A 23605-nucleotide genomic window follows, 5' to 3' on the forward strand; every position below is an offset into this window, starting at 1 on the left:
CAACTGACTATTTTTTTCGGGAAACTTTTTAGAGTAATATCAAAAACTAAAAGGATCATTAGGACCTCACAGCCTGAGAGGAGAGACTGTGGCAGACAGGGTCCAAACAGACAGCAGGAACCACCTGTTGACCTCATTGTCAGCACATCTCCAAAGAACACAGAAAAACTTGGAACAGGCCTCATCCTCCAAAAACCCATGAGGTGTGTCTGATGGTCACCTCCTGGACACCATTTAACAAACATGATGAGCCTTTAGCTGACAGCAAAGAGTCAGCAATCCCCAAAGCAGCTGGCTGATGAAATAAAAGGTTGTGTTTCTTGTTGTTTTTGTTGCATGAGCAGCTATGGTTAGCTGTTAATTATCCTGTGAGATGTCCAGAAACAATTTGAAACACTAAATACAAAACTAAAGGTTAAAATTTCAAACACTAAACTGATCCAGTTTTAGTCTTTGAATAAAAATCACAACATCTTTGATCATCTTTGTTAGCTTCAACCAAAGCTTACCTGTATTGTATGAACTTTTTTGTCTTTGTTTTGGGGGTTTTATTCAACATTTTTTGTGAAATGCCACAGGGCATCAACATCCCCCCTCTGTACTACATAAATCCTTGTCAGAGCTGAACAAATCAGAAGCTGATGAGTTTAAAAAAAATGTTTTTTCTGTTTTTCTCCATGACTCCAGGAGTCAGTGAGGCACATCCTGTCTTAGAGGAGAGTGTATTCAACTGTGGATGATGCGGATGACATTAACTTGGTGATGAATGACTGAAAAGAAATCACAGAGAGGTGGGTGTGACTCAGATTTTTCTTTTGCCTCAATCAGTTTCCTTCCTCCACAAACGTTTTGCATCATGCCTTTTTTGGCACATTTGAATAAGGGATGGAGGTGAATACCTCACATTCAGGAGGCGTCTGGGGGAAAACATGAATGTATCGAGGGAGAATGTTTTTTTGCTGCATCCAGCTTTAAAATTAAAGTTGCTTTGATGTTAAAGGCAGAGATGGTGAATGTTGCTCCCTTTGCCTTTCATTTCCACAGGCTCCTTATTGATGGTGTTGCCTCAATGTTCAACCTGCTTTACACCTTGAGATAGGTTTGTTTGGATATTATAAGGCATGTAAACACAATGGAAACTGCAATATGGGAAAACTTCAGGTCAGCAAACCAACAACAAGGACACAACGACTCAGTTCCATAGTGAGACTCAAAAAACAGAAGTTCAAAGGGTAAAATAATAAGGAAGCACAATTTTTGATCTGATCTTACTCTAGCTAAACAGGCTGTAAAGACACAATTTTACCACCAAATGCTGAAAAGGGAAGATATTTGGTTGGAGGGGTAACTGGAGGATGACACAACAAAGACAACATTGGGAGAACCTGGAGCTGAAACACTAAAATCAACAGCTAAACGTCATCAGGTCTTAGTGCTTCAGCCCAATCAGGTTGATTGAAGAAAATGCAGATGTTTTACCTGAATGAGCTGGGCTTTGACAAAATGCTCTCACAGTTCTGTGAGGGCAGGTTAAAATGAATTTCTGGTAGATTATATTTTGCCTTCCTCTGTGAAACCTGGGATTTTCAATCTCATTCAAGCCATGAGGAGGGCTGATGGTTGGTGAAAGGTGAGGGGAGGTTTAAGAGTGTGAAACAGGGTAGAAAGGGCAAAGATTTGTGTTCCAGGAAAACTTGAATCACTAAGCCACAGCAAGAAAAGCCTTTCAGCCATTTTCAGAAAGTCGATGAATACCCTCGAAACTACTGAGGACCAGTGAAAACATGCAGTGATCACATTTTGCAAAACTCTTTCCTGACAGTTGAAAGGATCTGGGGGAATGAAAAGTTGCTTTTGAGAAAAATGACTGAGCAAAGATAGGTGTGATCCCTACAGTTGGTTCTTTTTCAAGAGGTTAGGACTCAAAAGATGAGGAGGTGAAAGATGCTTTCTGAAAAGACATCCTTGTGTACCTGTAAGCTCTCTTGCTGTTGTCTTCGCTGTCTTCTTGGAAGTCCTGTGCCTCAGTGGTCAGCTGTAGCTCTTCCTGACTGTTCTGCTCAAGGAGGCCATTAGTCTGGAGAAAAGAAGACAAAGCCACTGAAACAAGGAAAATTCTTTAGTTGATTTTTAAAGAATGGAGGAAAAGATAGACAAACTGCAACTTCTGTCCCAAAGAGAGCAGAAAGGTGACTCCTGTATGAGGGCGAGGAGGAGTAACAAATCAGCAGCTGCAAACAGATTCACAGCGCCGATCAGCACGACAGTCTCCACAAACTGATCAGGATGAAGTTTAAGTAAATATAACCCACACAAACTGACAGGGGAAACTTCTGCTTGTGGCGTTATATACGAATTAGAGGCTGACATTTTTTCAGGAATAAAGGTTACACAGGATAAAAAGTTAGCGGGAGCAGATGAGAGCAGTAACCAATCAGGAAGATAAAATATAATGTGTGACACGCTCTGCCATTTTGTTGTTTATGTCCAATAAGCCTGTTCTGCAATGCAAGTGAAAAGAACTACACTTCCCAGAAGCCAACAGTAATCCAAAAAAGAATGGGGAGAAAATCAAATCCAATTCAATATATTGCCACAAAATTAAAAGAAGGGTAAAAAATGGGAGCAGTGCAGGAGTGGGAGTCATTCTAAATAGAAGCGGGGTGGGAGTGGGACACACGGATTTTTTTTGTTTTGGCACGGGATTGGGATGGGATGGGATCATTTTCTGTGGGGGTGGGATGGGACGGGAGAGAAAATCTACTCCCTTGTCACTCTCTAATACGGACTCACAGGATATTTACAATGTGACTTGCATCGTTACAGCATATAAAGTGTAACGCTAGATGCTAACACAGATCTTTAAATACTGATTAATGATCAAAGTAAGAGGGGGATTGATTTTATCCAGTAACTATGTGCCTTATGCGCGTGCATTGGGGTGTAATTCTGCGAGCGATGCTGAGAGCTGAGAACTGTAAACTGCAAAGACCCAGCCGAGCCCTGTCTCTTATTGGTTTTGACCATGATCCGACTATGAGTATGAGTATTAGTCACAGGCAATTTTGGTCACATGTTCAAGAGCCCTGTAAAGTTTGAAGCGTCTAAAAAAAGATCATAGTTCTGAAGGCATGGTGGCTTTTATATTGGCATGGCGGTGCATTTACATGTAGCTGAAACCCTGCAGCTGGGCTCCCTGAGGCTCAAATGGAGTGTCACACATAATCAGTGGTCACACTAGTTTGTTAATCAAGCAAATTTCTTAATCAATAAGCAAATTAACCATATCTGCGTCCTGCTTTAATTACCATTCTCATGTTATCATACTATTATAATGCAAATGTATGCAGCCACTCATGCTAAAGACTGTATATGGTCTACCGGAGGTGCACGCAAAAACATTGAATACTCTACCCTAACCATTTTGGAATATATAGTGGTTGCTAAAATAATATCCACACAAAATATTCTTTCCAAGAATACATCCTCTTAACCTGACAGGGCTTTAGGGTGTGCCTGGAGCTCCTGCTACTCACCACCTCAGCACTGGGAACATGGAGCAGGTTTGGGGGGTGATAGCTGGATGACAGGGCCTGAGACTCCAGGGTGCTGGAATCCTGCAGCTGCTGGACAGTGGAGAACTGTGATTGATTGTAGCTCGATTCAGTGATGGTGAAGCCTGAGGGAACAAGCAACCAACAGAGAAGAATCAGTGTCAAAAGACTGGACTGAAAAGTACCAACTTGGCCGTGCTGTTGGAAAATACAAATAATAACTTATGAATTTGAAATGAATAATGACTCGGTGGATTTTTACTTCAGAAAAATGCTGTCCAAGTTAACCCTATAGAAGCTGCCTGATGACAGTTGGGGAACAAATCTGAATCAACAACTCAGCAAAAAGCAGTTTATGACTTTATAAACTCTGTCTCAGCAAAAACACAAACTCAAAACTATGAGCCACAGGGAATAGTCTTGTTTTTTTGCATTTCTGCACTGCAGCACAATAACAGCAACTTTTCCATTAGGAGTGAGGATACTTTGAGTGTTTATAACTGACTGAACTTTTGAACTTACACACTTTTTTGTTGATTGCTAAAAACTGAACCTGTTAGGTTTGAGTCCTGATTTTGAAAATTTCATATATCCATGAATTAAGAAGAAACCCATAGTTAAAGATGTCAGCCTGCAAAGAAAATACTCCAGTGTTTTAGTCCATGCCATTCCTGCTGGATGGTTGCTTTAGCTCATCTACAAACTGTTTGCTAAATGCATTAAATAGCCAACAAACTAACTATGGTATATTAACATAAAAGCATTCCTAAACTAGAAAAGCACTCAGAGAGCGCAGACCTCCACCAAGCATATTGTGATTGTCACCAACACTTTAGTCCTACTTTAATGTTATACTTCCTTTCAGCAGACTGTCTGATACAATTTGCTGTTAGTTGCAGGTTTGTACGATAATTTGTTTCCTGACTGTGGTGAAAATTATGATGACCCAGTACATATTTCATATTCTGGATTTTAGTATCCAGAATATTGCCAGGATCTGGATCGTACTTTAACATCTGTCAGAAATTATGGTGACATTGTCTTTTACTGTTTTGCAAAGCAATCCGACCATTTATGGTGGAGTTATATGCACATATGGTAAAAACAGCCCTATCTCACAACAATAAAGAATCCTTTAAAAAGTCCTGGATCAACACGATGATCCAGATCACCTCCATAAATTAATCACTTTTTCCTTATCCTGTTTTGATCATTTCCTGAAAACTTCATCCAGATCTGTTTGTTACTTTTTGAGCTGTTGTTTACAGACAAACAAACAAACTCTGGTCTGCACCCTTGTTTTTTTAAATAAACCTGTGCAGTAACAGGAAATCAACAATCACAAAACAAGGATCGATTGTAATGTGACCATAAGAGCAGATTTATCTGAGATCTTTTTTTCAACAAATGGATTTTTGGAAGCTTGGTGGCATCCTGAGCAACACAGACTGGATTATCTCCAACAGTAAATTCTTCATAATGTTGAAGTGCTCTCTATGACAATATGATTTACTGCACTGAAGCCTTCTCATGTTCTGCCACTGAATATGTGATAACACTTTGGTTTCCTTTGCACAACAAGCAGAGAATGCAGGGGAAAAACTCACTGCTAACTATTGTCCAGATGGAGAACTGCAGAGTGGCACCAAAACTCCAATGCACAAGTATGTAATGTTCATAATAGCATATTCAAATACAGTGCAGCTATGGCTTAGAGTTGATGCAGAAATTTACACTGTAAACAATTGAATCTTATGAAGTATTTTTTTCTTATTTTCAGTAGGAAATTTCTTTTTAGACTTAAATTGAGCCACATTCACCTGACCAGTCCAGAAAAATTTCTTGTTTCAAGTTATTTAAAGACAAAAATGAGGTGTTCTTCTTGTTCCGTTGGCATATTTTTTTACTAGTTAAAAGCAATCCAGACCTCATTTTTGTCTTTAAATAACTTAAACAAGACATTTTTCTGCACTGATCAGTTGAATATTGCTCATATGAAGTAAAACAAGACAATTTTTACTTAAAATAAGACAAAACCACTTGATAAGGTTTCAGTTTTTTGCAGTATAATCCACGCTTGAGGTCTCTGACTTAAAGAAATAATGATAAATTCTCTGGTCTGAATGTTAAAGTTCACCCTGGGTTAACACAGAAAGGCAGACCTGTCAGGAATGTTTGCACTCTCTTTGACAGCTGTCTGGGGTTTCACTGACAAAGCCTTCTCAAAGTAATAACCAAAAACTTTTGCATTCCTTGACATGTCTATTTCCTATAAGTAATGTTTCCTTTAGGGGTTATTCGACATGAACGGCTCATTTTCAATATGGATTCCCCATGACTCCAGGAGTCGACAGTTGCAGACAGCGCAATGAATCAACCTTCATACTGTGTTACCTTGTGTTAAGGCTTGCTGGTCAAAGGTGGGCTGAGGAAGTGCTGGTGTCTCATACTGGCTGATATTCTGAGGCAGGGCATGTTGGGATGTTACATACGAGTCTGTCACCATGGAGGAAGAGATGCAACACAACAGGTTAGTTTGGTGATCACAGAGAAAGGGCAGTTAATGGATGAGTTTGAAAAAAAGTACAATAGACCTGCAAAACATTTTAAGTTATAACTTTCAATCCCTGACTGTTGTCTCCCCACGCTGATGCTGCTAAGCAATTAGCTCAGAAAATAACAATGTCACTTCATAAAACAGTTTTAAACTGTACAGACGGAAAACTAGGAAAAAGTTTCTCACAATTCTGAATAATAGAAAATAAGGTTGGATAAGGTCTGTGACATTGCAGCAGATGTCCTCAGTAATTGAGGCAGATGTTTCTGTTGGGGATGATACAAATTACATCAGAAAAACAACTACAAGTGATCCTGTTTTGAATTTTAACACAAAACGTCTTTTAAATGCAGGGCAAATCCCTGTCCAAGAAATATTGAAATCTCTTTGAATACTGATGAGGTCAAACACACAGAGCCTGACCACATGACTGAAAAGTGACACTGAAATGTGAAGTTTTGATGAACTTTATTCACAACCAGCTAGCAGGAGTTAATTATGAACCATGTGAAGTTTTCAGAGCTCAAGCAGGCTGCTTTATTTCCTGAGGGTCAGTGATGCACAGGTCCTGGTTTTCGTAGCTGGATTAAACTGTTTTCCTTTCTTCTTTAGGGAAAATTGAATTTTATTTTTTTCTAAACATATAATCAATTGTGACATTTTTGACCAAATAACACAAATTTAACAACCAAATTAGTCCAGTTGTATTCTGAAGTGTATCACTGATCTCTAATTTTAGGCGAAAATGAAATATGCTTTCTTTCATTGTCAAGTTGAGCCTCTTTGCAGCCATTTTCTGTGCCCCTTTTATCACTTTATGACGTTTTTTAAAACTTTGTCCTTGTTTTCTCTTTTGTGTTTGTAAAATATAGAATATGTCTTAAATGCATGTCTTTTTAAAGGCCAGTGAGTCTGCCAGTAAACCCATAAAGCCAACCCATTTAGAGCTACCATCACATCAGCTCTGCCCCGCTTACCTTCTCCCTGTACAAGGTTTTGGTCAGTCAGGGGTGCATCCAATGAAACTTGTTGACCTCCATTCACAACTTCCGTCTGGCCCAGACTTAGCATGCTCTGCTGCTCAGCAGAGGAAGATGGTGGCTGTTGGAGAGCGTCCCCCTCTATTTCCACTTGCATCTCATGAGTCACACCAGTGCCTCCTAAGGGGTCTTCTGTTGACTGGGGCTGCAGCTGCTGGGCCAGTTCATACCTACAAAAAGAAAAGAAAAGAAGAACCTTAGGTAATAAAAAATGACTCACATAACAATATTTTACACAACTTATGTTCTTTTGGACTCCAGGTTCACAGCTATTCCATGAACTATTCTTCAGTTTGCATGCATTTTTTTACAACATCTGAGAACAGATGCGCTAACAAAGCACAAACCTGTGTGTCTTCATGTGCTTCCTGCAGTTGGGCGATGACTTGAAGGTTTTTTGACAGTAGGGGCACATGTATGGTCGCAGGTCACTGTGGGTGGTCATATGGCGTCGCAGGCTGCCGCTGGTAGTAAATGTGGTGTCGCACATCAGGCACCTGTACGCCTTAAGACCAGAGTGGGTCCTGATGTGAGCCTTCAGGACTCCTGAGGAGGCAAATCCTCGACTGCACTGCACACATTTGTAAGGCCTCTCTCCTGTGTGAGACCTGGGAAGGCACAACAAGACTTATTATGGAAAAAAATTGCAGTTTTAATGTTTAGTTGCTTGGAACCCAGAGAATACAGCGGTAACATGATTTTAAAGTACCAGAAGGCCATTATTAAGGCACATTTAAAATGTGACAGTGTTGTTGCATGTTCAATTTCTTTTTTGTCTTATTAAAAGGTGCAAATCCTTACAGCAATGTCAATGAATGTTATGGTGATAAAAAAAGTAATCTTTTCCTTTCTCCCCCGACAAAAGCTGAACACCATCCAGGTGCTCCATGCCTCTACCCACCTGTTAACTACACCACTGTTTTCCCTCCTCTCCCCTTGAGTGTTAATCTCTCCGAGCTTCCTCAGCACTTTCCAGACACACCAAATTCACCCACTCCTGTCAGCATGTCCAACTTTCACTTTCTTTGCTTACTCCTTCCTCAAAAATGCTGACTGCCAGAGGATAATTTTAAGTTTTGAATCAAATTTTTAAAATCAGTTTAACAAGCTTGATGATTTTAGGGTGAATAGAGTAAATAAAAAGTTGTAAATAAAAGAAAAAAAACTTTGAGGAAAATTGGAGCAGACTGCTATGATTTTGATAACTTTCCTTTGAAACCTAATAAAAAATCTGGTCAAATTAAAGTTAATATGATTTTCTGCTAGACAACAATAGAAAAAAACACCCAAATGTACATCATCATTTTTTCAGTATATACCAACTGAATCAGCACAAATACCATCTTAAGCTGCTTAATGTTCATATTTCTCAGACAGACAATGTAGTTCTTGGTGATAACAAATTTTGAAGGATTGCTTAATATATGGTGTTCCCCAAGGCTCCATATTAGATCCCCTTTGGTTTTCTGTGAATAAGATGATCCGCTGGTATTTAACAGAGTAAAGTCTAATCCTGCTCTGTCTGCCAAGAGTTCTGAGACAATGTGCCTGAATTCAAACTATACAAATGAACTGATTGACTGATTGATTGACTGCCCACTGATCAAGACATATCAAAATTGAAACCACAGTTCAACACCATCTAATACTGTAGTCTTGATTATTTATTTAACAGATATTTGAGAGGGTCACACATATCTAAACGTCACATTGCTGGCTGTAGTTACCATATAGAAGCTTATACCTAAAAACACATTTGGTTTTCATGTTGTATGAAATGCTCCTCTTCTTTTCTGCTTTTTGAAGATTAATTTCCTGGTTCTCTGACATTTCAAAAGTTAATAATAAGACTGTTTGGATCACTTTTGCAGCACATTGACTAACTTTACTCTAAAGCTGACTCTAAAGCTGACTTTCTTCTCCCAACAAGTTTTAGTAGTCCAATCGCACTGTGGCTATAACTTAAAGGTTTAGTGGCTTACTTATAATGTCACCTACATAAAGTCATTCTAAAAACTTGTGATCTACCCTTTATTTATAACTACATCAACATCCATGCTACATCTGGAATGAGACATATTGTGTGAATGAAAAAGACTATTTAATTTGAGAATGGTTCATTACTGAATGTTATGAAGTCCTAAAGAATCTACTTCCTTTTTATGAAACACTCTATCTGGATATGGTCACAGGGAGCTGGTGGTGAAGCTCATTTGTTTTGTTTTTTTAAACAAAGGTAAAACTATTTGTTTTTGGTGTAGTTAAAAATCTTTTCTATGCTGTATTTAACATCTTGCAGAATGAAAGGGCTGGCTTTTGCTACATTTAGCCAAAAAATGTCACATTCAATTTGATGCATATGAAGAACATGTAATGAATTGTAACTCTTACTTATCTGAACATGGAGAGCAGTGAAGAAGAATTCTTACCTGACATGCTGTTTTAGATGGCTGGATTTCTTATAGGCTTTATTGCAAAACTGGCACTTGTAAGGCCGGTCATTACCCACCACCTCTATATATTGCTGCAGAGCCAAGCGAGGGTTCTGATAGCCTGTTAAACAAAATATAACATAGCATATCATAAAATAAGCAGCATGTGGTCTTCAGCATGAAAACATTTTTCCATTGTGATACAGATCAATAAAAAAGGAATTGAAGGAGAATTGAAAAAAGCATGAATGCTTTTGTGATTGCAAATTCAGGTATACACATGCAGCACACAGATGTTCATACCATAATCAGTGATGAGAATAGGCTCCTGCAGGGGAATATCAGGCAGAGGTAGGCTACTTTTGGAGACTTTGGCTTTGTTGGTTTTTCGAGGAAACTTGTGCTTCTTCTGCTGCAAACTTTTGAAGTGAGAAGCAATGTGTGTTTTTCTGTGGCCTGATGTACGAAATATTTTGTCACAGTGGGGACAGGGGAAAGGACGCACACCTGGAAAAAGTGAAGAAAGAAGATCAGTCTTGGGGAATGAGCAGGAATTTGTTAAGGGTTTTACAAAATGAACCAAAAATGATGCTAAGATGTCTACAACATAACTTTACCTCAGACCATTTAAGTATAAAATATAAAACTCACATAGACAAAGAATGTGAGCAAGCTTCTTTAACTTTTATCAAACTTGTGTTCACAAAGACTTTTATTTAGCTGTAGACAAGATATATTTCTATGACACCAAATTACAGAGCAAGGAAAGGTGTCAGATGTGTGGAGTAATTTGTAAAAGTATTAACTGAGAGCAGACCAAAGCTTAAGTAAACACCTAATATGGACTGTGCTTATACACTGGAATTAGATTTAAAAAGTAAAGTGCGGATGCAAATAATAGTTAAGCTGCTTTAGTTCTTTTTGAAAAAAATCAAACTGATGCTAACATTTCCCGTCATCTGGATTAGTAGATATTATCTTGCGAAGAGGAGGTAGAGAGCAGAATGACAGCAAACATATTAGTGCAAATGGAGGCTCTCACCACCAGAGCAGGACGACATTTACACAGGTCCACTGTTTATAATTTGCTGTATAATTCATCATGACATACAGCTGAACACTAAATGATAGAGGCTGCCAGCAGAGTGAAAACATTATGCTGAAAGCTTCTATATGTCTCCATTACCTGGAGTGCATACTGATGATGTTGCCACATGGTTTATGGTTTAACAGGTGATTGATGTATGATGAGGAGTAGACCAGTAAAGAGAAAAAGTGCATCCAGATCTTTGTTTTGTTTTTTAATGTAACGCCTGCATAAAACTTCTCACCTGTATGCAGCCGCATGTGTACCTTCATGCTGCCAGAAGTGGAGAAGCACTTAAGACAGCACTGGCACTCAAAGGCCTTGATACCCGTGTGTGTTTTCATGTGTGCCGTGAGGGTGCTCTTGACGGCAAAAGCCCTGAAGCACTGTTTGCACTTGAAAGGCTTCTCGTGTGTGTGGATGCGGATGTGGCGGACAAGATCGCTGGGCTTCTTGAACTCCTTGGAGCAGTATGGGCAGCCGTGCCAGCGAACGCCATTCTCCTCCCTGATGGAGCCTGAAAAGACGGGAAAGTAGAGTGAAGTAGTTGTCTAGTGTTTCATTTGGTGGATGGCTTGGTGTCATTGGTATTGCACCATAAAGCAGTTTGTTAATCAAAACTGCTTAACATTTTTATGAAGTCTAAAAAATGAAAGCTTAATCAAACAGACAGGGAAATCTTCATCTGACAACATGAAAGTATTTATTTTTATTGTAATTTTCTGTCCGCATATGTTTAAAACGTTCACTAAAGGCGAACTGAATTGTTGTTGCACATTTTTTTGTATATCCAACACATTTAATAATTTACAAGCTTACCTGGCATTTGAATTGGTTTCTTGAAGATGCTCCTTTTCTTTTCACGGATCGGTCTTTCTGGAGCTTGTACTTTCTTGCTTTCTGCAGCAGCACCATCAGTCGTCTGGTTCTGGGACTCTCTGGATGTGGCGTCACCCTGCGGCTGGACAACACTCAGCCCACTGTTCTCCAAAGCTTGCTAGGAAACAGGATAGACATCTGATTAAATACACAACTTTCAAAAGCCATTTGTCTAGTATACAATATGCTTACAGAAATGTAAGTCAACAAACACCAATTTCGCGTGAAGATTACAAAATGTGGCGGAATTGACAAAAACTGGCAGAAATCACCGACTAAACCTTATCCCCATAGAAATCACGTCCATTGGTGATGGAGAGCAGATGCTCCTTTCAGTGGTTTGCAACAGGTGTTCTTATTAATTAAGTCCCTTGATCCAGATTCAAAAATACATCATTTTCACTAGATAGACTCTTTCTAAGACGAAAAAAGATGCATTTCAGTCAAGAGGACAAATAAATCTTGACAAAAATTGAGAACAAATAAACATGTCTTTGTAACTCTCCAGATGGGTTTGTGGAAAAGTTTCCTCCCCAAGTTGTCTTTGTCACATCTTCATTCAAATTATTCCCGCTGTGGGTGCAACAATCTGTGAGAACAAAATTTCCACATAAAAGGTTCCACTTCGTTTTTCAGTGGTAAACTGACAGATGCTAATGTGTGTTTGAAAGTGTGGTAGTGTGTTTGTGTCTGTTTGCTCCAGTGCCTAATTGCTCCAAGCGCACAAAAACACAAAAATCATGTATCATTTTCTTCTCCCAAAGATGCTCGTTGTGCAGAGAGGTTAGAGATGGAGCTTCCTCGTGTGCTGCTCTCAGACTGATATTCATGTAGGTCCCAGCAGACCTGCAGGGCTCTAAACACTGCTGCTTTTTTCCATCTAATTCATCTAATGTGAGTAAATGTCCTTCACTGACCTGCAGGATATCCTGGTTGATTGCAGTTTCCATGGTAATAGCTGGTTCTGGAGGTTGTGGCTGAGCTGTCTCCCCGCTGACCTGCTCAGACAGCTCGAGAAGTTGCTGGATGACATCTGTCACCCCCTCGCCGCCCTCTGACCCCCCAGGAGCCTGACCTGCTGTCTCTGTCTCCTAAGGGAGAGGTGGATACGGCAAAGGATAAAAATAGGAGGAAAACATGAGGATCTAACACAGCAAAGGGCCGACCAGTAGATAAAAACAGGTCCTGATTCAAGGGATGACTCATTGTAACCAGGGGCTCTTTGGTGCATACAATTATCAGAGCATTAGCTGTTATGTAGAAAGATAATTTGTCTTACTTATCTGCATTTGACACATTATAGATCACACCAACAGAGCCATGAACTCAAACAATGGCTGTTTTAACATAGTGAGTGGAAATATGGAGGAAAGTGTTCCTGTAAGACTTTCCAACATTTAGCACTTTTACTGATCTCTTACCGGAGTAGTGGAGGGCACCTCGATCACGGAGATGTGCATCTTGCTTATATGAGCATTCAGGCTGCCCAGCTTCTTAAATGAACAGCTGCAGTCCATACATGGGAAGAGCTGAACACCTTCTCTCTGTAAGACAACAGAAACACACAGAAAACACTGACGGCTGCGTTTATGTTTGGTCATTAAAGCTCAACTACAGCGGCTCATCTTAGACTGTCTTGCTCAGCTGAGGTGTTCAGCTGTTATTATTGTTGGACAGGGTTGTAGAACCATGTACATAGACTGCATATGTAAATCTGGGCTTTTATCTTTGCTTTGATACCAAAAGAGGAAACTGGGAGATTCTTGACAGAGTGCCTTAAATTAGCACAAGTAGATACATTTGACAAAAAGCTCTTCACTGTAAATCACATGTAAACTGGGTGAAGACAGTGCCCCCCTCCTTAAAATGTCACAATGAGACTACAAATAGTAGAGCTGGGAGGATATGCTATTTTTGCGATTTCCTTCTATGACCATTTTGGGATGTGAATTTGATTTAAAATTGTAATTCTTCGATATTTACGACTTTTTTGATTTTTAGTTTGCTTTTTTAAACACCAGACTGTGGGAAAAAGGTAAATGATGCTGATAATGTCTACAGACCATATCAGGAGCCATATTTTCCCATAAAATGCACATCACATGAGTCAGAGAGAAAAATTTCACCCTCTGCTGGAGAAAAGTGGTAATTTTTTTTATCCAGTTTATAAACAAAGACTGAAATGAAGAATTTGACAGAGAAAAAAATGTTTTTTGGCATAGAGTTTGATATTATGAAACAAAAAAATCCTGATGCAACAATTTTCAATATTTTCTCCCACCCCTAACAGAGCATCATGCTTGTTTTCACTAGATAGAAGCTGTATCATGTTGTTAGAAATAAATCTGTCCATCTGAGTATTTCCTGTCAGTAGTGTTTAGAGTAACACCAGAACCACTTCCTGGATCTGAAGGAAAAAGGTAATGACGACAAATAGGCAGAAGCCATAGGAGGTTTTTGAGTTTACAGATAGAACATTCAGTGTTCAAATATTCCAACTGGAAAAACAAAAAGTTCTTTTTATCATTATATTTTATATGAATTTTTTTCATAAGACATACAGCTATTTCATTTTAACATTTGTTGTTTTTTATTCAATGTATTAAAAAAAAAATTTTCATCAACTTTAACAGTGTCCAAACTATCTTTGGAATTGGTGTTGTAGAAATTAGATCGGTAAAAAAAAAAATCCATAAGAGCAAAAGGAATTGTTGAGTGGACTTTCCAAAACAAGGCACTGGGAAATGATTGTACCCCCCTGAGGAAACACCAGTGGTGAAGTGGAGGCTAAAGCCACAGCAGAGGATGCGTTTGGCGTATGTTCAGTTTGATTGTCATCAGCCATGACAAGAAAGAGACAGCTGGGTTCAGGATGAGTGTGCATTGACGTAGAAAGATACAGGAAAAGTGGTCGGAGGGTCTGACAGTTTCATTTCTCATGTTTTCGAGATGTGTGTTTTCACCTTAGACCAATCATCAAGTGAGAGCGAGGGGCTGTGAAAGAGGGGGACCAAGGTGAAATAGATGACATGCCAAGAGGAGGAAAGAAAGAGGAGGAAGGAAGAGACGGCAACAGTGAAGAAAAGGTCAGGACAGAAGAGACAGTCTGAAGAGTGTCAGAAAAAGACTTTTAAAGAGTGGGAAAAGGTGTTGGAAGTTCAGATGAGGTTGCCTGTATAAGAGGGGTTGAGCGAGTTCTTTTGTCCTCAATAAGTTTACTGTCTCTCTATCTATTGCATAGGATCAGGGATAGTAGTGCCTCTCAACATGCATCTCTTGATTGAGTTTGTTACTAAAGTCAATCGTTTATAAGAACAGACTGTGTGTTATGAATGGCTTCATATCATCAACTTCATGGAATACAAACCACTCTTTAAGCCCCAGTGAGGTGTTTTTGGGAAGTTACGAAACAAACTGATGCCTCAGTGACTACAGAAGCAACAGGTGACTGATCATGACTCAATAACAGCTTTTAGTGCCCGTAACTGTGCTGGGTTAGTTTCACAGGCACTTCACTGCACAAACAACCTTTGATTACATTTGAAGAACATTTGATTAGATTATGACAAATACTTGCAGCAAGTGAACAATTTGTCTGATTTTCAAAAGGTAAAAAGGTGAGATTTTCTTCACAAAACATGACATTCACATGTACGAAATCAGATAAATAAATCACTGCAGCCCCAAAGTTCCTCACATGAGATCTAAATTGCTCCATTCTGTTAAGTCCTGAGGGGAAAGTGTTGCAAAACACATCAGTAGACTATTTGACAAACTAACCAGCTAAAAACAACATCATATAAGTGTATACAGCCTGACTACAGAACACAGCATCTAGTGCAGGGGTGGGCAAACTTTTTGATTCGTGGGCCACAATGGGTTCTAACATTTGACAAAGGGGCCGGACCAGGAGCAGATGGATGGAGTGCTTTGGTAACTATCAGGGTATCATTCGTTCATTCCATATCCATTTTAGAATCCAAAATCAGAAAACAGATAATGACTTGTTACTCAATTTTTCATTTTCAAATCAAAAATCAAAAAAACAAATAATATTTTTCGCTGTTTTGATTTTGTTTTCAAAAATTAAAATTAGAATATGAGAGAGTGGAATTATAATGAGATTTTTAATCTGTGTATGGTTCGTTCTTTCGTTATTCTGTTTAAAAAAAAAAACTTTAAAAAAAATGAAAAAATTGACTTGTTTTTTGTTTTTCTGTTTTAAAACCAAAATGGAAAACACGGAGTTACATAAAAACAGAAAAACATGTTTTTTCTGTCCTGGTTTTAAAAATGAAAAAACAAAAAATAATAAAAGACTGTGTTAAAATTGTTTGTGTGATATTTTGATATTAAATGTGAACATCTCTATATAAAAATTGGACAAATAACTCACATTGAAGGTTTATATAGACATGTTCCTGAGCTTTTTTTTTTTTTCATAAGTAACAGATCGCTGACGATCCACTCCATCTTATCCGCGCTCATCTGCGCACTTCATGTGTTTCAATGAGTTTTGTTTTGTCCACTTTTCTATTTCTTAGGTCCGTTCATTTTTACAGAAGGGCTGATCGGTCAGAGGGTAAAGTGCAAACGTGGAGTAATAGGCCTACGCTTCACCTCAACAAAGCCAATGTACCTACAGTGCGCCATCTAGTGGGAAAACATCAGAATTGCAGGGAAACTAAAACATTAACAAGGTTTATTCATTTAATTTTTCAAGTTCGGTGGGCCGGATTAAAACGTGTAACAGGCCGATGTGGCCCACGGGCCGTAGTTTGCCCATGCCTGATCTATTGTCTTTTTAAGAGTAAAGCTTGATTCAAAGCATATCTGTCATGGTTTGGGTTTTTGGTTTCTGTGTTTCTGAGTTTTCTTGTGTTTTTGCCCTTGTGTTTCTTTGTATTCTGTTCTGGTTCTGTGTCACCTGTGTTAGTCTTGTGGAATGTCTGTGTCTCTTGTCTTTAGTTTGTGCTTCTTGTGGGTTTGATTTGCTTCTTGTCATGTGTTTGTCTTGTGATCATCATTTCTAGTGTTTTGGTGTCTTATGTATTTAGTGGCTGTCTTGAGTTTCCCTGTGTTTGGTTTGGTTCTCCTAGTGTTTCCCTCCTTGTTGATTGCTCCTCATGTGTTTCACCTGTGTCTTGTTTCACACCTGTGCCAATCACTCCCTGTCTATATAGTCTCTGTGTTCAGTATGTTTCTGGTGGGTTCATTGTATGCTGTCCTTGTTTGCTGTTCCTGTCTCGGTGTCTTCGTGCCTCCTGTGTCCCCAGTGCCTTTAGTGAGTTCCTTAGTGTTTTTGGTTTTTGTTTCTTTTGTTGGAGTTTTCATGTTTGGTTTGAGTTTTCGAGTTCAGTTAAAATAAAGTTTCATTTCAATCTGCATTTGGGTCCTCCACCTTTTTGGTTTTTTTTCCCTCTGGACTTTTCCTGACAGAATGAACCCACCAAAAGAGGACCCAGCAGATTTTTTACTTTCTATGGACTTTTGTTCTAGAATTTCTTATTTTCAATCTTTTTTTCGTGGTCCTGAATGGATTAAGGAGGGCCAGAGTCAGTCTCCCTGGAGGGGAACCAGACTGGCCATTTTTCCTGGCACCCGGGGAGGCCGCCACAAGAGGCGTGGTGGTCCCCCACAGCCAGTCAGGACTACCAACCCTACCCTGCAACCAGCAGGGCACCACCCACTCCCTGCTCCTGAGGACCTGCAGAGCACAGCTCTTCGTTCTGGGGTCCTTCCCAGCCCTGCTCCTTGCCCGGGGGTCCTGCCGAGCACCGTTCCTCGCCCGGAGGTCCTGCCGAGCACCAGTCCTCGCCCGGAGGTCCTGCCGAGCACCAGTTCTCGCCCGGAGGTCCTGCCGAGCACCAGTCCTCGCCCGGAGGTCCTGCCGAGCACCAGTCATCGCCCGGAGGTCCTGCCGAGCACCAGTCCTCGCCCGGAGGTCCTGCCGAGAACCAGTCCTCGCCCGGAGGTCCTGCCGAGCACCAGTCCTCGCCCGGAGGTCCTGCCGAGCACCCTTCCACGCCCGGGGGTCCTGCCGAGCACCGTTCCTCGCCCGGGGGTCCTGCCGAGCACCCTTCCTCGCCCGGAGGTCCTGCCAAGCACCAGTCCTCGCTCGGAGGTCCTGCCAAGCACCAGTCCTCGCCCGGAGGTCCTGCCGAGCACCAGTCCTCGCCCGGAGGTCCTGCCGAGCACCCTTCCTCGCCCGGAGGTCCTGCCGAGCACCAGTCCTCGCCCGGAGGTCCTGCCGAGCACCAGTCCTCGCCCGGAGGTCCTGCCGAGCACCAGTCCTCGCCCGGAGGTCCTGCCGAGCACCAGTCCTCGCCCGGAGGTCCTGCCGAGCACCAGTCCTCGCCCGGAGGTCCTGCCGAGCACCAGTCCTCGCCCTGAGGTCCTGCCGAGCACCAGTCCTCGCCCGGAGGTCCTGCCGAGCACCAGTCCTCGCCCGGAGGTCCTGCCGAGCACCAGTCCTCGCCCGGAGGTCCTGCCGAGCACCAGTCCTCGCCCGGAGGTCCTGCCAGGCACCAGTCTTCGCCCGGAGGTCCTGCCGAGCACCCTTCCTCGCCCGGAGGTCCTGCCGAGCACCATTCCTCGCCCGGAGGTCCTGCCAAGCACCATTCCTCGCTCGAAGGTCCTGCCAAGCACCCTTCCTGGCTCGGAGGGCAAGACCCTGGTGGCTCTCTCGCCTCTCAGGCTGTCCCCAGTGACTCTCTTGGTTCAATGGCTGTCCCAAGTGACTCGCCCGGCCGTCCCAAGGCCGACTCCTGTGCCTCGCTCGGCGGTCCCCAGGCCAACACCTGTGCCTCGCTCGGCCGTCCCCAGGCAACACCTGTGCCTCGCTCGGCCGTCCCCAGGCCGACACCTGTGCCTCGCTCGGCCGTCCCCAGGCCGACACCTGTGCCTCGCTCGGCCGTCCCCAGGCCGACACCTGTGCCTTGCTCGGCCGTCCCCAGGCCGACACCTGTGCCTCGCTCGGCCGTCCCCAGGCCGACACCTGTGCCTCGCTCGGCCGTCCCCAGGCCGACACCTGTGCCTCGCTTGGCCGTCCCCAGGCCTACTCCTGCTCCTCGCTCGGCTCCCAGGCCGACACCAGTGCCCCGCTCGGCTCCCAGGCCGACACCAGTGCCCCGCTCGGCTCCCAGGCCGACACCAGTGCCCCGCTCGGCTCCCAGGCCGACACCAGTGCCCCGCTCGGCTCCCAGGCCGACACCAGTGCCCCGCTCGGCTCCCAGGCCGACACCAGTGCCCCGCTTGGCTCCCAGGCCGACACCAGTGCCCCGCTCGGCTCCCAGGCCGACACCAGTGCCCCGCTCGGCTCCCAGGCCGACACCAGTGCCCCGCCTGGCTCCCAGGCCGACACCAGTGCCCCGCTCGGCTCCCAGGCCGACACCAGTGCCCCGCCTGGCTCCCAGGCCGACACCAGTGCCCCGCTCGGCTCCCAGGCCGACACCAGTGCCCGCCTGGCTCCCAGGCCGACACCAGTGCCCCGCCTGGCTCCCAGGCCGACACCAGTGCCCCGCTCGGCCATCCCCAGGCCGACACCTGTGCCCTGCTCGGCCGTCCCCAGGCTGACACCTGTGCCTGGCTTGGCTCCCAGGCAGACACCTGCTCCTGGCTTGGCTTCCATGCTGACACCTGCTCCTGGCTTGGCTTCCATGCTGACACCTTTCCCTGTTGCTTTTTGTTGCCGGCCAGCTGGCCGGCCCCCTGAACAGTCTCCTTCGTGTAGCCTGCCACCTGGCCGGCCCCCTGAACAGTCCCCTTCGTGTGGCCCGCCACCTGGCCGGCCCCCTGAACAGTCCCCTTCGTGTGGCCCGCCACCTGGCCGGCCCCCTGAACAGTCTCCTTCGTGTGGCCCGCCACCTGGCCGGCCCCCTGAACAGTCCCCTTCGTGTGGCCCGCCACCTGGCCGGCCCCCTGAACAGTCTCCTTCGTGTGGCCCGCCACCTGGCCGGCCCCCTGAACAGTCTCCTTCGTGTGGCCCGCCACCTGGCCGGCCTCCTGAACATTCTCCCTCGTGTGGCCCGCCTCCTGAACATTCTCCCTCGTGTGGCTGGCCACCTGGCCGGCGTCCTGAACATTTTTCCTTTGCGTGGCTCGGCACCTGGCCGGCCTTTTGAACTTTGCCTTTTGTGCGGCCCACTACCTGGCCGGCCTCCCTGACTTTTTGAGTACTGTGTCCCTCCGGCCTTGCCCCCTCCACCCGCCCGAGTTGGGCCTTCAGAGATTTTTGTTTTTTCTTTTTGGGACATCTGGTATCTGTCCTTTGAGGGGGGGTACTGTCATGGTTTGGGTTTTTGGTTTCTGTGTTTCTGAGTTTTCTTGTGTTTTTGCCCTTGTGTTTCTTTGTATTCTGTTCTGGTTCTGTGTCACCTGTGTTAGTCTTGTGGAATGTCTGTGTCTCTTGTCTTTAGTTTGTGCTTCTTGTGGGTTTGATTTGCTTCTTGTCATGTGTTTGTCTTGTGATCATCATTTCTAGTGTTTTGGTGTCTTATGTATTTAGTGGCTGTCTTGAGTTTCCCTGTGTTTGGTTTGGTTCTCCTAGTGTTTCCCTCCTTGTTGATTGCTCCTCATGTGTTTCACCTGTGTCTTGTTTCACACCTGTGCCAATCACTCCCTGTCTATATAGTCTCTGTGTTCAGTATGTTTCTGGTGGGTTCATTGTATGCTGTCCTTGTTTGCTGTTCCTGTCTCGGTGTCTTCGTGCCTCCTGTGTCCCCAGTGCCTTTAGTGAGTTCCTTAGTGTTTTTGGTTTTTGTTTCTTTTGTTGGAGTTTTCATGTTTGGTTTGAGTTTTCGAGTTCAGTTAAAATAAAGTTTCATTTCAATCTGCATTTGGGTCCTCCACCTTTTTGGTTTTTTTTCCCTCTGGACTTTTCCTGACACATATCTATCTCATCTGTCCTTTGCATGTCTCTACCTAATTATAAATAAACTGCAATTATGGGACAGAAAAACTCTATTGCGTAAAAAAGTGGTATACATCTGTCTCATTATAAACAGAAACTTTTTCAATTAAAGATAACGAAGATTGGAAAATTAAATGTTCAAATTATGAAGATACCATCTGCTACTTTCTGCAATTCTGCACCATGTTTTCAAAAAACTTCCATCTGTTGTGGTGTTGATTTAACTAATGGATAACATCAAACTTGGTGTGTCCATTTATTAAACAGTATTGTATTGAGAAGTAATATGTGTTTTTTATTACTTTGAAAAACAGACCTTTCCAAACCCATGACATACTTTTTCTCCAGTTTCTGAAACAGCAATCCAACTGTTGTAAAAGCCCAGACGATTTTTCAGCATGCACTGGCAGGAGTCAACCAAAATTAGTGTGGTGCTGGATGTGCAAGCACAAAGCATCTTTTATACTTTTAGGTTTTGTTATCTTTTCGATCACATCCTCTGGCCCAAAGCATTGTGGCTCACCCACTGATGGGGGACCCACTGCACCACTTTTTAAGGGATCATTGTGTGGCTTCACAATCAGGCTGCCAGAAAGCCTGCCCAGTCCAGACAGCAGCCACAATATTGTCTCCAAGAGGAGCTTTTCCTGTCACCATCATCTACTGGTTAATAGGTTTAGGGGGGAAAAGTGAACCCACACACCCCACACACAGGCAAATTCATTATCTGTCAACATGGACATCACCTAGAGAGGGCTTTGATGTAAACCTCAAGTTTCACAATAAAGGACTGGGAATACTGTGTCAAGCAAAGTTCAGGCTACACTGAGATGAACAAAAAATCAGGAAGGGCTCTTTAAAATTGGCTGCTGTAAATTGCTTACAGCAGAGAGGAACCAAATGAGGAACAAAGGGCTGCAATTTCAACTTGTCCCATTTCCAGCAGACTAAAACCATGGCAACGTGTACCTCTGCATGTTATTTAACAAGCTGTGAGCAGGACACTTGGGATTCAGTGTGCAACTTGAGGGGGGAGATGAGAAATACATCATGGACTACACAAAAATCAAGGGAAATGTAGAGAGATGCAAAAAACCTCAGTAAACCTCAGTGTGCTTATGTATCTGATACTTATCTGTTTATTCAACAGGAATCTGTTCAAATCCAAAACCTGATCCTATTAACCTAATGTCTCTTGATACTTTTTCTTAGTCCTCCACAGCACATGTAGAATCACAATAAGCCAGTTTTCATTTTTTACTAGGGATGCACTGATTCAACTTTTGTGGTACCGATACCAATACCTGGGTTTTGTTGTAGGCCGATACTGACACGATATCAGTGTTCAATAATAAGCTGCATGCCCTACTGTGGGATAAGACTGGTAATGTTTTGGGTAAGAGGCAAAAAATGAGTTTATGGAATTACTGAAGCTAATATTTATTTAAACTATGAAATATTTAAAAGTTTGCCATCAAAACAAAATTTCAAAATTTACACAAGTTCTTTTGAAATGTAAACTCTTATACCCTGTAGACTGGTAATGCAGCAAAAAATGAAGCAAATGCATCGGAGGCAACCTTTCAAATCAAGTAGCAAAGAGAGCTGGTAAAAAAAAAAAAACCCAAAAGGCTCAGAGCTTTTTGCCTGGATCGCCACCATGGATCTCTTTCCACTGATACCGATCAAGCCTTGAGGGGCATGAATACTCTGGTAACCAATATACCAATCGGTATTGGTTCATCCCTAATTATTACCATCACAAAATAACCATTAAAGTCAGCTTTGATGAGACCCTAATGACAGCACAGTTTGCTTTTTTTCTGCATTGTCTTATAACACAACTCCCTAACCAAAAATTCATAATCAAGTAAACTTCATGCTCAGTGTCTCATGCAGTGACTGTGTTTCACTTTTAGACCTACAGAGCTGAGCTCTTACCTCAGAATGTACCCTCTGGACGTGAGAGTGCAGGTTTCCCTTCTGGGAGAAAGAAGCCGGGCAGAAAATGCAGAGGTGAGGTTTCTCTCCTGTGTGTCGCACCATGTGAGTCTGCAGCACCACCTTCTGGTTGAAAGCCTTGCCGCAATGGGAGCACTTGTAGGGTCTCTCACCTGGGGGTAAGACCAGGTCACATTAAGTCAAGCTGGGTAAAAGAAACAATGATTTTTAATGTAAGCATTTAATGAGTTTAACTGAAAAGACATGACACCTCACTCTCGACGAAATCATGATTAAGTGGACTTTTCCCTTTGTCAGATAAAGAGGAAAGATAAAGCATCATGCCTGTATGCATTCATTACAGCCTCTATGTGTGTGTGTCATCTCCCAGAGTGACTTTTAACTTCATGAGCTAAAGAGCTGCTCAAGATTCAAGGCACATAGGAATTGACTCCATTGGCTATTAGTCATCCAGCCAGCCAAACAAATTAACATGTGGATGATGTGGAAACAACATGTGGGTGGAAGCTGCTGGCTATTTTATCCAAGCCCAGACAGATGAGTGAGAGCACACATCCAGACCAAGATATTAGATCTTTAAGAGTATATGGCCACTCCACCCACATGATATCTATGATTGACAGCTGAGAGATGAACTGTGCTGGGGGTTAACGTCCTTTAGAAAAGAGAGGCAATCACAAGGAACTGCCGAGCTGTGATGGAGTTATGTCATGGAGTCATTGCACCAGAGTAGAACAGTAAATCTACTTTTGGACTGACAGCACTGGAACATCAAGCCACAGAGCTCCAGAATAATGAAAGTGGTGTCAGTGTGCACCTATTTAAGAAAAAAACACTTCAAGCATTGGTCAATCTTTGAAATCACAAAAATTAATTCCAAAGTATTAAATGTGCAGTGTCAATCATAAACATTTCAGACTCACCTGTGTGTATACGTATGTGCCGAACAAGCTGACTGGGCTTTTTAAAAGCCTTCCCACAGTGATGGCAGCTGTTTGTGAACCCACTGCGGTCAATGTTTTTCTTGTAGTTTCTGGAACTTGAGTTGATCGACCTGAAGAGGAAAGAAACACAGTTAAGGTATGTTTCTGCCATTTCAAATAATGTGTTTATTACATCATCTATCATGAAGGGCAGCCACTGTGCGGCCAAATATCTGCACAATATCAAGAAAGCAATGTGT

At 42.8% G+C, this 23605-nt stretch overlaps 1 protein-coding gene across 2 annotated transcripts in view; it reads right to left on the reverse strand.

The window, feature by feature from the left end:
* Positions 1–23605, reverse strand: part of znf236 (zinc finger protein 236) — a 73137-nt gene that overhangs the window by 38994 nt on the left and 10538 nt on the right. For both annotated transcript variants that reach the window (XM_074683767.1, XM_074683766.1), the window contains exons 5-17: positions 23346–23476; positions 22402–22574; positions 12971–13093; positions 12467–12640; positions 11490–11667; positions 10915–11187; positions 9887–10090; positions 9581–9704; positions 7499–7759; positions 7089–7321; positions 5949–6050; positions 3537–3679; positions 1974–2077 (exon numbers count right to left, since the gene is read on the reverse strand). In XM_074683767.1, coding sequence (XP_074539868.1) covers positions 1974–2077; positions 3537–3679; positions 5949–6050; positions 7089–7321; positions 7499–7759; positions 9581–9704; positions 9887–10090; positions 10915–11187; positions 11490–11667; positions 12467–12640; positions 12971–13093; positions 22402–22574; positions 23346–23476 — 2223 coding nt within the window. The remainder of the gene's footprint in view (positions 1–1973; positions 2078–3536; positions 3680–5948; positions 6051–7088; positions 7322–7498; positions 7760–9580; positions 9705–9886; positions 10091–10914; positions 11188–11489; positions 11668–12466; positions 12641–12970; positions 13094–22401; positions 22575–23345; positions 23477–23605) is intronic.

The sequence above is a fragment of the Halichoeres trimaculatus genome, unplaced genomic scaffold (assembly GCF_033239565.1).
Source record: "Halichoeres trimaculatus isolate MK-OKI-2021-1 unplaced genomic scaffold, fHalTri1.1 fHalTri1_scaffold_12, whole genome shotgun sequence".
In the NCBI taxonomy this organism is placed as follows: Eukaryota; Metazoa; Chordata; class Actinopteri; order Labriformes; family Labridae; genus Halichoeres; species Halichoeres trimaculatus.